Source organism: Macaca fascicularis, chromosome 7, assembly GCF_037993035.2.
Source record: "Macaca fascicularis isolate 582-1 chromosome 7, T2T-MFA8v1.1".
Lineage (NCBI taxonomy): Eukaryota > Metazoa > Chordata > Mammalia > Primates > Cercopithecidae > Macaca > Macaca fascicularis.
The window spans coordinates 47,676,202-47,689,345 of NC_088381.1; the positions used below are offsets into that span (position 1 = coordinate 47,676,202).

At 37.6% G+C, this 13,144-nt stretch overlaps 2 protein-coding genes across 14 annotated transcripts in view; one reads left to right on the forward strand and one right to left on the reverse strand.

Annotated features, from left to right (window-relative positions):
* Positions 1 to 434: 434 nt before the first annotated feature.
* Positions 435 to 11,857, reverse strand: THAP10 (THAP domain containing 10). 3 transcript variants are annotated; one of them, XM_005559951.5, is made up of 3 exons: positions 11,170 to 11,857; positions 1,883 to 2,030; positions 435 to 1,772 (listed from the first exon to the last, which is right to left on the reverse strand). In XM_005559951.5, exons 1-3 carry the CDS (start codon positions 11,596 to 11,598, stop codon positions 1,576 to 1,578), a joined length of 774 nt encoding a protein of 257 aa, XP_005560008.1. In that variant the 5' UTR covers positions 11,599 to 11,857; the 3' UTR covers positions 435 to 1,575. The 3 variants fall into 3 exon arrangements, with proteins under 3 accessions (XP_005560008.1, XP_065404202.1, XP_073852260.1); XM_065548130.2 differs by lacking the exons at positions 435 to 1,772; positions 1,883 to 2,030 and adding an exon at positions 6,105 to 6,358; XM_073996159.1 differs by lacking the exons at positions 435 to 1,772; positions 1,883 to 2,030 and adding an exon at positions 9,801 to 10,773.
* A 300-nt stretch (positions 11,858 to 12,157) lies between these two features.
* LRRC49 (leucine rich repeat containing 49) overlaps positions 12,158 to 13,144 on the forward strand; it is a 170,041-nt gene continuing 169,054 nt past the window's right edge. For 7 of the 11 annotated variants that reach the window (XM_005559947.5, XM_005559950.5, XM_065548128.2 and 4 more), the window contains exons 1-2: positions 12,158 to 12,268; positions 12,906 to 12,962. In XM_005559947.5, the coding sequence (XP_005560004.1) occupies positions 12,221 to 12,268; positions 12,906 to 12,962 (105 nt within the window). In that variant the 5' untranslated portion in view covers positions 12,158 to 12,220. The remainder of the gene's footprint in view (positions 12,269 to 12,905; positions 12,963 to 13,144) is intronic. The other 4 variants (XM_005559948.5, XM_073996156.1, XM_073996158.1 and 1 more) reach the window with 1 other exon arrangement.

Here is a 13,144-nt window from a genome sequence, read left to right on the forward strand (position 1 = left end):
TTTAAAACATAATGCTCTCTTAAAACAGGCCAGGTCCAGTGACTCATGCCTGTAATCCCAGCACTCTGGGAGACCGAGTGGCAGGATTGCTTGAGGCCAGGAGTTTGAGACCAGCCTGGGCAACGTAGTGAGACCCCATCTTTACAAAAAATTTAAAACACAAATTAGCTGGGTATGGTGGCGCACACCTATAGTCCAAGGTGCTTGGGAGACTGAGGTGGGAGGATCATCTGAGCCCAGGAGTTTGAGGTTACAATGAGCTATGATTGCACCACTGCATTCCAGCCTAGGCAACAGAACAAGACCCTGTCTCTCAAACAAACAAGCAAACAAACAAAAAACAGTCATCTCAAATTCAAGTCAAAATAGCAATAACAATAATGAAAGTAATAATAATGCTATGTTTTTACACAATCATTGTTCAGGCTCACAACTCCTATTAATATTTTATTTTATTTTCCTTAAAATTAAAATTACACTATTCAAATTAAAGCAGACATAAAATTAGATTTGGAAGAAAATAACTTTGATGTATTATTTAAACCTTCTAGGATAAAAATACATGCAAATTCTTCTAATCATCCAGAACTAAGAAGACATATGAGGTGTAAAATGGATATTTATTTTTGTTATTCTCAATGGAAGATCAAAGTTATAGTATGGTTCTCAGAAACTATTGTAACAGTTTACTTCATGGTCCAAAATTGCCATAGAAATTTTTCCTGGTGAATGGCAGATGGGGCAGCTAATATTTCCATGTTTATTTCTCAAATGTAGAATTCAAAAGAGAAGTGTCGACGAAAAAAAACCTAACACCTGCAATGGGAATACATTAGAAATGTAGTATTTTTTTTTTCATGATGTTAATGATTCTAATCTAAATTAATCAAGCTAATTAATGTGTTGCAGTAAGCACTGATGCAAACAGATTTCATTAATAAGTTAATGTAAGTATATGAAAACTCTATCTCTAAATTGATTCCCTTTGAAAAATTTCTGTAAGAACCATAGATTCATCAGAAATGCTCATAGGACAGATCCATATATGTTACAAATGGACAAACTAATAAGTAAATAACATAAAAAATAGTCAAGGGTAGATGTCCTGGCTTCACTACCAAATCATTTAGTAGTGTCAGGCTTGGCTGTGCTCACTGTTACTGTGTTATTGCTCTATACCTTCAAATTATTTAGAAGAGTAGTGACATTCTAACTAGCAAATGTCAAGTCCCGTAGGAGCACTGCTTCTGAACTAAGCTTAAATAAATATTCAATGCTTAATTTTGATTAGGAAATGTTGTTGATATTGTGGTTTTGCTTTGTAATCTGATTTCTACCAAAAGGATTAAAAGAAAGAAAAAAAAAAGGTGAAAGTAGAGAATAGGCATGTTTGTGGATAGGGATTATCTTCATTGTGTTGGCAAGCAAGCAAATTTTGCCTTAGAGCTAAACAAATTTTGCTGATACTCAACTGTCAAATTATCTTGAGGTGAAAGATTTATAATAGCAAAGAGATAATTATGTGAGTAAAGATTTGAAAATCTATAGCACATCAGAGCATTTGATGTTGAGTTTTTAACATGTTTCTTCTTTCACCTGTACAGCTATATAAGACAAATCACTCTGTTCACTCTTGATATCCCAGTCTGTATCTGTTTCTGAATCACTGGAGTAAATGTCAAAGAGAGAGGAAGCTCTAGACCACAATTCATCTGTCTGAGTAGTTGCATTACACAGTCTTTTTCCAAACGCTTTCACTTTGGCTTGAATACCTGAAAGAGAATAAGCATAAGTACCTATGAGTTAGACTTTGCTTTTCATATATCTTTAATATACAAAAGATCGATTCAATTGCTTAATCCATTGAAGAGTCAAAACATACCCACACTACGGTGACGGGGCCTTTTCAAAGAAATTTGTGTACTTTTATGCACTGGGCCTTCTTCACAGTGAGTAGGTACTGAAGTGACAGTATTAGATGGATTATCAGCATGGGGTTGGGTTTGCACAACTTCATTTTCACACGTAATCTAAAAATATAAATCGGAGGAGAAATATATTAAAGTTTACCTTATAGGGTTTTATCTTTCAAAAGTTACAAGTAGTAAAAGAGTATAGCTGAAAATTTTCAGTCACATATTAGTAAGGCTGATACTTGAACCTAGGCAAGGTGAATCTATAGTCCAAGCTTTCATGAATTCTGCCATACTGTCTTTTTTCCACTTATAAATCATGAACTCTGGTCAGCCAGAATGTATAAGCTATTTGCTTACAACTAATTATTTTTTTCTTAAATCAACAGCTAGAAGAGATAATACTTTTTTTATTTTTTGAGACAGAGTTTTGCTCTTGTTGTCCAAGCTGGAGTACAATGGTGCGATCTCAGCTCACTGCAATCTCCGCCTCCCAGGTTCAATTGATTCTCCTGTCTCAGCTTCCCAAGTAGCTGGGATTACAGGCAGGTGCCACCATGGCTAGCTAATTTTTTTGTATTTTTAGTAGAATCACGGTTTCACCATGTTAGTCAGGCTGGTCTCGAACTCCTGACCTCAGGTGATCCACCCGCCTCGGCCTCCCAAAGTGTTAGGATTATGGGCGTGAGGCACCGCGCCCAGCCGAGATAATATTATTAGTATTAACTAATTTGATATCTTAGCAGTCATATTATTCTAGAAAACCTAATCATTTGTTCTTTATACTTTATAGAGGACTCCTTTAATAAGATAAATGACTTTTAATACTTTGCTGAGAAAAATTACATTGTGAAATGGATTTTTTTCTTTTCTTTTCCTTTTTTTTTTTTTTTGGAGACAGGGGTCTCCGTCTGTCACCCAGGCTGGAGTGCAGAGGCATGATCTTGGTTCACTGCAACATCCACCCCCTGGGTTCAAGCAATTCTCGTGCCTCAGCCTCCCAAGTAGCTGGGATTACAGGTGCCTGCCACCATGCCTGGCTAATTTTTTGTATTTTTAGTAGAGATAATGTTTCACCATGGTGACCAGGCTGGTCTCAAACTTCTGACCGCAGGTGATCCGCCTGCCTCAGCCTCCCAAAGTGCTGGGATTACAGGCGTGTGCCATTGTGCCAGGCGGTGAAATTTGATTTGTGGGGGAAGTAATATGGGTCAGAGGTAGAAAGAGGGAGGGTTTTGATATGTAAAAGGTAATATAAGACAGGGTACCTACAGATTATGTGGAAGAGGGTAAGAAATATCTGGAAAAGTCAAGAGGGCCTGGGAGGAGAGAAAATAAGTGATAGAGAAATGAAAACAAAATTAAAGTGTTTAGCAGTAGTGGCAGCTGCCTTCAAACCACTGAAAAAATATTTTAGTAGGTGTCTTTGGTGGCTGTACCATAGGCCCAGGCTATTGATACCCAAGTTAAAGAAACTTTGTGGCCAGGCACAGTAGCTCATGCCTCCCAGCACTTCGAGAGGCGGAGGCATGTGGATTACTTGAGGTCAGGATTTCGAGATCAGCCTGGCCAACATGGTGAAACCCCATCTCTACTAAAATACAAAAATTAGCTGGTGTGGTGGCACATCAGCTACTTGGGAGGCTGAGGCACAATAACTGCTTCAAACCGGGAGGCAGAGGTTGTTGCAGTGAGCAGAGATCACACCACTGCACTCCAGCCTGGGTAACAGAGTGAGACTCTGTTTCAAACACACACATACCCACACACAGGAAAAAAAAAAAAAAAAAAAAAAAAGATACTTTGTAAAGAAATTTTTGTGAAGAGTCCCTTTGTAACATGATTCTTATTTAAAGGGTTTATCTCCATGTTTAAAAAATCATGACCAATTTTCACTAGTTATATCTACGTCTAAGTCAAGCATTGTCAAAGTCCAGAATAAGCACATATTTCTTTACAAAGAGGTGTATTCTGGATAAAATCGAGTTTTAGAAATTTAATCAGGGTTTGAAAAATAACTTTTGTTCCCTTTATAACAATAATACATTTTTTACTGCAAAAATTTGCATCATACAGAGAAGCAAAAATAAACTAAAAATTTGTCATAATCTCATAATCCATAGCTAAAACTTTATATTTTGATGTTTTTTGTCTTTTTCTGTGTATTTTTAAAAATTGAGATAATATAATGCTTTATAACCTAGTTTTGCCACTTATTTTATATATCATCTTTCTATGTTATTAAATATTCTACATCATAATTTTTATTGCCACATAGGAATGTATTATACAGATATACTACAATTTATTAAAACAATCCGTATTACTAGAAATATTTGAACATAAATCTCCTACGTAGATATCTGATTGCTTCTTCAGATTAAAAGCTTAGAGGCAGAATTTCCAAGCATGTATTAATCCACTAGGACATGAGTCAAAAGAAAATATCTAGAATGAGGCAGAAAGAGACAAAAGGAAAACAGAAAATACAGAAAATGTCATAATAGACATAGGGGATAAGATTTCAGAGTATAACATAAAATGGGGCAGACACAGTATTTGAACAAATAACAGCTGAGAATTTATCAAAATGGATAAAAGGCATTAAGTCATGGTTTTGCAAAAGTACTATAAACCTTTTCTATTTATCAAAATAAAAACAACAGAAACCAAACCTATGCACACTACAGTAAAACTGGAAAATGAAGAGAAAAACTTAACAGCAGTCAGAGGAAAAAAGATACATTCTCTTCAATGGAGTAACCATAAGACAGAATAATGCCTAAACTTTTTTTTTTTTTCTTTTGAGACGGAGTCTCGCTCAGTCGCCCAGGCTGGAGTGCAGTGGCGCGATCTCGGCTCACTGCAAGCTCCGCCTCCTGGGTTCACGCCATTCTCCTGCCTCAGCCTCCCAAGTAGCTGGGACTACAGGCGCCCGCCGCCACGCCCGGCTAATTCTTTGCATTTTTAGTAGAGACGGGGTTTCACCATGTTAGCCAGGATGGTCTCGATCTCCTGACCTCGTGATCCTCCCGCCTTGGCCTGCCAAAGTGCTGGGATTACAGGCGTGAGCCACCGTGCCCGGCCATGCCTAAACTTTTAAGGACAACACAGAAAAGACTGAAAGTAGAAGGATGGAAACAGATGTACTATGCAAACACTAAGTTAAAGAAACCTGGTGTTGCTATATTAGCACTATATACCTAGTAACATAGCCATGCAAGTTTGATTCAAAATATATACATACCTAATAACATTGCTAATAACCTAATAACTTCAAGATATAGACCACAAAATGGGTAGAATTTGAAGATTAATATGTAAATTCAAAATCGCAGTGGAAGATTGCAACATCACTTTCTTAGTAATTAATTGAATAAGATAAAAATTCCAAAAGGATATAGGAAATTTAAATATGATTAATAGACATAGCGGAACACTATCCAAGTGCAGTACGCACATTCATCTCAAGTACATATGGAACATTTAAAAAACTATTTTGGGCATGTTACAAGTTTCAACAAATTTCAAAAGAGTAAGTCCATATATTGTAGTTTCTCTGGCAGTAGTGTAATTGACCTAGAAATCTATTGCAAAAATTTAACTAAAAAATGCCCAGAGATATGGCAATTAAAAAATATACTTCTAATTAACCCTCAAATAAAATATACAATCACGATGGAAATTAGATAATTTGTACTAAATAATAATAAAAATACTCCATACCTAAAACTTGTAAGATTCAGTAAAGCCATGTTAGGTGGGGACTTACAATCTTCAATGCACATATTAGGATAAAAAAATTAATTGGGCTTAATTTAGGTTGGATTTATTAATATCATGCAAAAAGTATTCCACAAAATATCTCGAACATATCCCCCTCTCAGGACCCAGGTTTTCCTCTATCAACACCATTCTACTGAATTCTACATTTGGGAAATCAGCTTGTGAAACTTAGCTGCGCCATTTACCATTCACCATAAAAATTCTGAAAATCAATGATATAATTTAACTTCGTAAGAAGTTAAAAACAGAGCAGTGGACAAAATTTTAAAATGTAGAGGAAGGGAATAATAAATAAGTGAAATAAATGAAAAAAAATTCTAGAAAGAAGATCAACAAGGCAAAGTTTCTTCTCTGAAAAAACTAATAAAAATCGATAAACTGGTGGGGCGCGGTGGCTCACGCCTGTAATCCCAGCACTTTGGGAGGCTGAGGCAGGTGGATCACTGGAGGTCAGTAGTTTGAGACCAGCCTGGCCAAGATGGTGAAACTCCATCTCTACTAAAAATACAAAAATTAGCCAGAAATGGTGGCAGGCACCTGTAATCCCAGCTACTCGGGAGGCTGAGACAGGAGAATTGCTTGAACCCTGGTGGCAAAGGTTGTAGCGAGCCGAGATTGAGCCACTGCACCCTAGCCTGTGTGACAGAGTGAGCCTCTGTCTAAAAAAGAAAAAAAAAAAAATCAATAACCCATCTGGTGAAGCTGATCAAGAAAAAATGAAAAAGCAAAAATTACTTCGCTCAAACAGAATTTTTTCAAATACAAGATTATCATGAAGGTTTTGTGTCAATACATTTAAAAATTTAGATGGAACAGACAAATTAAAAAACACTATTTATCAAAATGGATAAACAAAATACTATTTATCAATATGGATAAACAAAAGAACTCTGAATAATATTATAACAAAGCAATTGAATCCATCATAAAAAACCTTTCCAAAAGGAAAACTCCTGTCTTATCAATGAGTTCTACCAAATATTAATACCAAATTTATTAATGCATATATAATGGCATTTTATATAAACACTCCAGAGAATGAAAAAAGAGAGAACAATTCCAAATCTGTTGGCATAATCTTCATACCAAACCTGAGAAAGGCATTCCAAGAAAGAAAATAACTGTAGACCAGTTTCACTCATGCACACCGATACAAAAATCCTAAATATTTTATTTTAGTTAATATTTTATTAAGCAATATGGGAAAGGAATAAAGCACTTTGACCAAGTTGAGTTTATTTTAGCCATGGAAGTTTGATTCTATATTTTAAAATCAAGCGATATAATTTACTATAATTTACTATATTAACATAATAAAAATGTTATCCTTAATAGATTCAGAACAACCATTTGATAAAATTCACCATTATTTATAATTTAAACTAGGAATAAAGGGGAACATTTCTTTTTATTACAAAGAGAGCTATAAAAAAGTATAGTAAAAATCGTATCAAATGGGGAAATATTAAAGGTTTTTCCTCTGAAATTAGGAATGAGAAAAGGATTCCCCTCACCTCTTCTGTTCCCCACACTGTACTGGAAGTTCAAGCCAGTGCAACAGGAAGAATATGAAATAAAAACACGAACATCAAACACTTTTTTCAGATGATATTTTTGTACATGTATAAAATTCAAGAGAATTTATAAACTATTGAAATTAATAAGTGAGTTTAACAAGATTTTTGGATACAAGTTCAATAAAAATTAATTTATCAATATATACTTATAGATTATAAAATTTAAAATACCACTTATAGTAGCAAAATCAAATAGCTGTGAATAAATCTAATGAAAGATATATAAGACCTCTATATCAAATACCATGAGTAACTTTTAAGAGAAATTAAAAAACCCAAATAAATGGAGATATGCGTTCATGGATTAGAAGAATCAATATTGTCAATATGCCATTTATTCCCACATTCATTTATGAATTCCATGGAGTCATAATCAAAATCCTAGTACATAATTTGTGAAAATTGACAAACCAATTCTGAAATGTATGTAGAAATCTAAAGAGCCCAACATAGTCAAAATATCCACAAATATGAACAAGAGGTATTAATAAATTGGATATTAATTCTTAATAAAGCTATATAAGACACTGTGATATTTTTGCTAAGACAGGCAAACAGATAAGTGAAACAGAATAAAGTATGTGGAAACAGACCTATGCATATAAAGGGCACTTGATTTATGACAAAGTTGACATTGCAAGGCCAAGAAGAAATGCTAGTAGTTTCAGTAAAAGATGCTGAGTCAAATGGGTATCAATGTTGGGAAAAATGAAACTTAAATCCTACCTCACACCAAACACAAAAATCAATTCTGAATTAGATCTAAATATAAAAAGTAAAAACAACAAAGTTTATTACAAACAGCATAGTAGAATGTTTTAAGTATTAAGCATAAAGAAAATTATTGGTAATTTGAACTACATCAGAATTAAGAACTTCAGTACATCAAAAGACATTATTAAGAACCAAGAGGCAACCCACAGTGGGAAATGATAACATTTAACTGAAAAAGGACTTCGAGGTAGAATCTATTAAAAATTCTAAATCAACAAGAAAAGCCAGACGATCCAACAGAAAAATGGGCTAGATTTAAAAGGGCATGTCACTGAAAGCTACCCAAATATCCAATTAATATTTGAAAAGGTATTTCCTTACTAATTTCATCAGTAATCAGGGGATGAAAAACAAAAACACTACTACCCACTCTGCAAATGGACTCAGATGTGAAAGACTAGAAATCCCACATATGGGCAAGAATGTGGAACAATGGAAACTATCATACTTCTGGTAGAAGTGTAAATTTGTACAAGTATTTTAGAAAACTATTTGGTATTATCTACTGAAGTTTAATACTATGATCCAGCAATTCTAGGTAGATTTCCTCAGAAATGTGTGCACATGTGGACCAAAAGACATGTACAAGAGAGTTTATAGTAGTATTACTTATGATATTCCCAATGGGTAACAACCCAAATGTTCAACAATAGACAGATAAATTTTGGTATAGTCATACAATGGAATACTACATAACAATGAAAATGAACTACTGTTATATGCAATAATATGGATATAGTGACTCCTGGGGTGCTAGCAATGTTCTGTTTCTCTGACCTGGGTTGTGGTTATACATGTTCAGTTTATGATAATTTAATACTTGTCCACTTAAGATTTGTTCACTTTTCTGTGTATTTGCTATAGTTCAAGTAAACAACTTAAAAAATTCAGTTGGGTTTTTAAAAAAAGAATGCACAATTAACAGTTAAGGGAAAACAATAATCAAGTCCCTTTCTTTCCTTGGAAGTGGTGTCTTATCTTTTCTGAAGCCCCCAAGGATATTTAACATTCACATTTGTATTTATCTATATATAGCACCAAGCACCCAGAACAGTGACTACAATAGCTCCTCAATAAATGTTGTAGAATGACTGGAAATATGATTTGTAGACAGCTAGTCCTGGGATTAGGAAGAAAAACACTGGGTGGGGGAAGAAGTCAGATAGACAAGCCAATTTTTTAGCGATGTGATTAGGGTTCTCTATCCAGACCAGGCTGAACATTTATTGCTATTAACTCAAAATCTTTTTTTTTTTTTTTAACCTTATATACTTTTAAAGTGACTATTTTAGAACTCACGCATTTTTCTCGTAATTCAGCAAGTATATTAATGTACTATGGATTGTTATAAATGTTGGCTGGTTACACTTACTAAATGGAAAACAGATTTATTATGTATGCTGGATCTGTTTCCCAATGGTTAGTTTTGATGGGTTATAAAGACTTTGGTTGTTGGACTAGCTTGGCTTTTCTTCTCCAAGTTTTTGGTTAGGTTGTATAATTATGAAGAAGAAAAATGGTGTAGGGGGATGTGTGGGGCACATGTTTAGTATTTATCTCTCTTGCTATACACATATATATGTACATGGATGTACATGTTTGGGCAAAGTTTGTATAGGTGGTGATGGTAGACAGATGGTTCAAGGAAAGGACAGCTATCTTGACAGATATACAGCTTGGTGAGGAGGGAAACTGGCAGATAATTGAAAATTCAATTATAATGCAAAAAAATTGTTCTTATAATCATGTAATCATTCCATAAATTTTTATTCAACTACTTAAATTTGAAAATATTGTTTTAGGCACTGCAATACAATGGCAAAGAAATCAGACATGATCCTAGCTCTCATGGAGCTTACATTCTAATGCGAGAAACAAATATTAAGCAAACTACACAATTATTTCATGGCAATTACGGTAAGTGCTACTGAAGTATCTGTACTATTGAATCACATGAAGTACACGAAGAATGAGAGTACATAGAACTAAGTGATCAAGGGGAAAGATGTTTAGCTGACTTTTAAGGGAAAAAGGCTTAATCGGTAGTGATGGGAGTGGGGGGGGGGGCATAGTTCCAGGATATTATAATACATAGAACAACTGAGCAAGTCTTGTTGGTAGGAAGTAATATAGTATGTCCAAGAACTGAAAGGTCAGCATGATGGTACACGGTGAGCAACAGGGACAGTGGCCTTGGATAGGGCTAGTGTGGTATGCAGGGGGAAAAAGCATGCGGGACCATGTAAATTGGGTTAATAATTTTGTTCTTTATCTTAATAATTGCAGGATGCCATTAAAGGGTCTTAAACACCCACCCCAATGTAGGAAGCAGGTTAGTACTGCAGAAAGAGTGTTGGTCTGGCAACTGGACCTAAGTAAGGATTACAAACTCCTGAGGAAATTACTAACCTCTTGCTATAATTTAATCTGTGTCATGGTGGTAAGGCTGAAATTTATCACAAGGAAGGCTGGAAAGTTTTCTTTAAAATGGTAAGTGGGGAAGAAGGTAGTAGTAACCAGATGCAAAATAAGTGCAAACAATGTTTAGAAGGAACAGAAAAGTAGGCAGAAGAGAGCAAGATGGGGAAATTCAGCTCACCAGGGATACTGAACTTAAAGGCAGCTAGAGCTAGTAACAGTCAAAAGGAAGTTTAGGGGTGGGAAGGGATTTATTAGCAAGCTCCATCTTCATCTGTAGCTCCACATCTCCTTCGCCCCATCATCTGTGACACAAATAAGGGACTTTCCTCAAGTTTATGTAATGTTATGCAAACACAGTTTCAAGCACCCCAATCCTGGAGATTTGCTCAAATTAAACGCTTTCTATTTAAAAACCCTGGAGCGGGAGTGAAAGCAACTCAGTAATCTGCAGGACAAGGCTGTGTGTGTGTGTGTGTTTTTTGGGGAGGAGCAGTTAGAAGGAATTAACTGGGTTACTTAATTCCAAAGTGTTAGTGCTAAATGGGACCTTGGAGATCACCTCTAAAGTACACTCCTAAATTTGCAGATTAGAAAACAGGAACTTTGGAGATGAGGTGCTTTTCCCAAGGTGACACTAAGTGGAGGAGCCCAGTCAGAGTCCAGGGGTCCTTCCAAAACCCTCGGTGGTCTCTCTTTACCTGTGAAGCCGCAGCCTGCTTCCCAGCTCGTGGACGTGTACAGGAGACTGCATCTGGGACAGTCTCAGAATGCCTGGCTGCCTGGAGCTCTCCTCCCGTGTCCGGGCGGCCTGCTTGGTCTCTCTCCTCTTCCCCCTTAGATGCCGGGGCGGGCACTCGGTGCAGGGTGGGCACGGCGCCTGCCACTAGCCTCAGGCGCTGGGAGAAGCGCAGGTTCTTCTGGATAACCGAAGAGACGTCAAAACAGGCTGGGGCAAAGTGGTCAGAGCAGATGACCGAGCGGTCATTGCCTCCGTACCAGTCGGCGCGGCAGCCCCGCACGAAGCGGTCCCAGAGCAGCCGCACGGCCCGGTCTTTGGGGAAGCGGAACAGCGACTTCCCAGACTTGGTGGTGTTGCCGCAGTGGGCGGCCACACAACGGGCCGGCATGGCGGCCGTCTTCGGTGCGCGGGAGCCGGGCTCCCTGGACCTTCGCCCTTGGGCACGCTCCTCGCAGCTGCCTCAGCGAGGCACGTCCTCTCCTCCTCACCTGTCCCCTCTGGGTCGGGATCGTTTCCTTGCCTACCTCTGGCCACCGGAAGTGGCGATCTGGGGCCCCCAATGGGAGGGCTCTTCGATGTCTTCCTCCTCCTCCTCCCTGCACTGCTCCCCAGGAGCAGGTGGACACAAGCAGAGGGATACAAATTTCGCGCGGGCAGCGCTGAGGTAGGCCGTAAAGAGGAACGGACCGGAAGTGGTGGTTGTCATAGCCACCAATGTGGCCAGGCTCTTCCCAAGCTTATCCTCCTCCCAATACTCCCGCTCTGTTTTTATGAGGCCGGAAAAATAGAACGAGGAAGTGGTGACGCACTGGGCTCTCACGAATACAACCAGAAGCTACAACAACTGCGTGGCCCTATGGATTCGGGAGAGGTCCAGACCGGAAATGGCCGTTTCCATGGTAACCCTGAGCCGGTTGCCTGGGAGATGACCTCTTTCGGGTCTCTTTGAATCTCTGCTGTAGCGTCACTTCGAAGGCAGATCTAACAGAGAACCTGGACTGTCTCCTATCATGATTCCTGGGAAATATCGCTCTGTTTCTGGCCGGGCTGCGAACAACGTAAGCTGGGCCTTCTACTTTCTCTTTCTTCCCATTGGTACTCTTTCTGACTGGCGTCTTTGTCCTAGGAGATGGGCTGTATTATTGGGACCGGGGCCGCTGGGTCTGCTCAAGCTATTGTCTGGCCGGCGTTTGAGGTTCGTGGGCTGGACCAAGGCACAATTTAATATTGTATGATAGGTACTCAAAGTCTTGTCCAGGATCTGGGCTCCCCAGAAGGTGGAGCTGGTCTGCTGTGAAAGGCTCGGGTTTATTTAAATTCCTTTGGCCAGTCAATTCCTTTTTCTTTTCTTTTCCTTTTGACTGTGAAGATAATTTATCATTAGGGAGTCCCACCTCTTTCACCTGTCCCATTGAGATATTTATTTAGACCTGAATGGCAAATGTTGAAAGCCTGAGTACTAACTAGAGGGTTAAATTGCTGCCGACATTTTGGAAAATAAATCAGTGAAACCTTTTAATTCTTAGATGTGATTTTATTGTTTTCAGCAAATCCTCAGAACAAGATCATTTACCAGAAACAGAAATCGAGCATTCTGTTCTAATTTTTTGTTATATTTTTATGTGTACCTTTTTTTTTGGAAATATGTGTTTGTGTATGAAGAGCAAATTTTATGGTTTAATTTTTACATTTCAGGTGAACTGTGGGCTTCATCTGGTTATTCAAACATCATCGCTTCCTGAAAAAAACAAAGTAAGATTTAAGAAGGTTGGCCTTTAAATAGAAGATTGTTTTATTTTCTACACAAATAGCAGCATGATTTAAGAGTAGATTCTAAACTGAAAAATTTAAGTAGATTTACTTTGATTTCCAGTTTAAAGCTAGTTCTTACTTTCTGCCTACATAAAGCCAAAATAGCCCTCTTTAAAAAACTT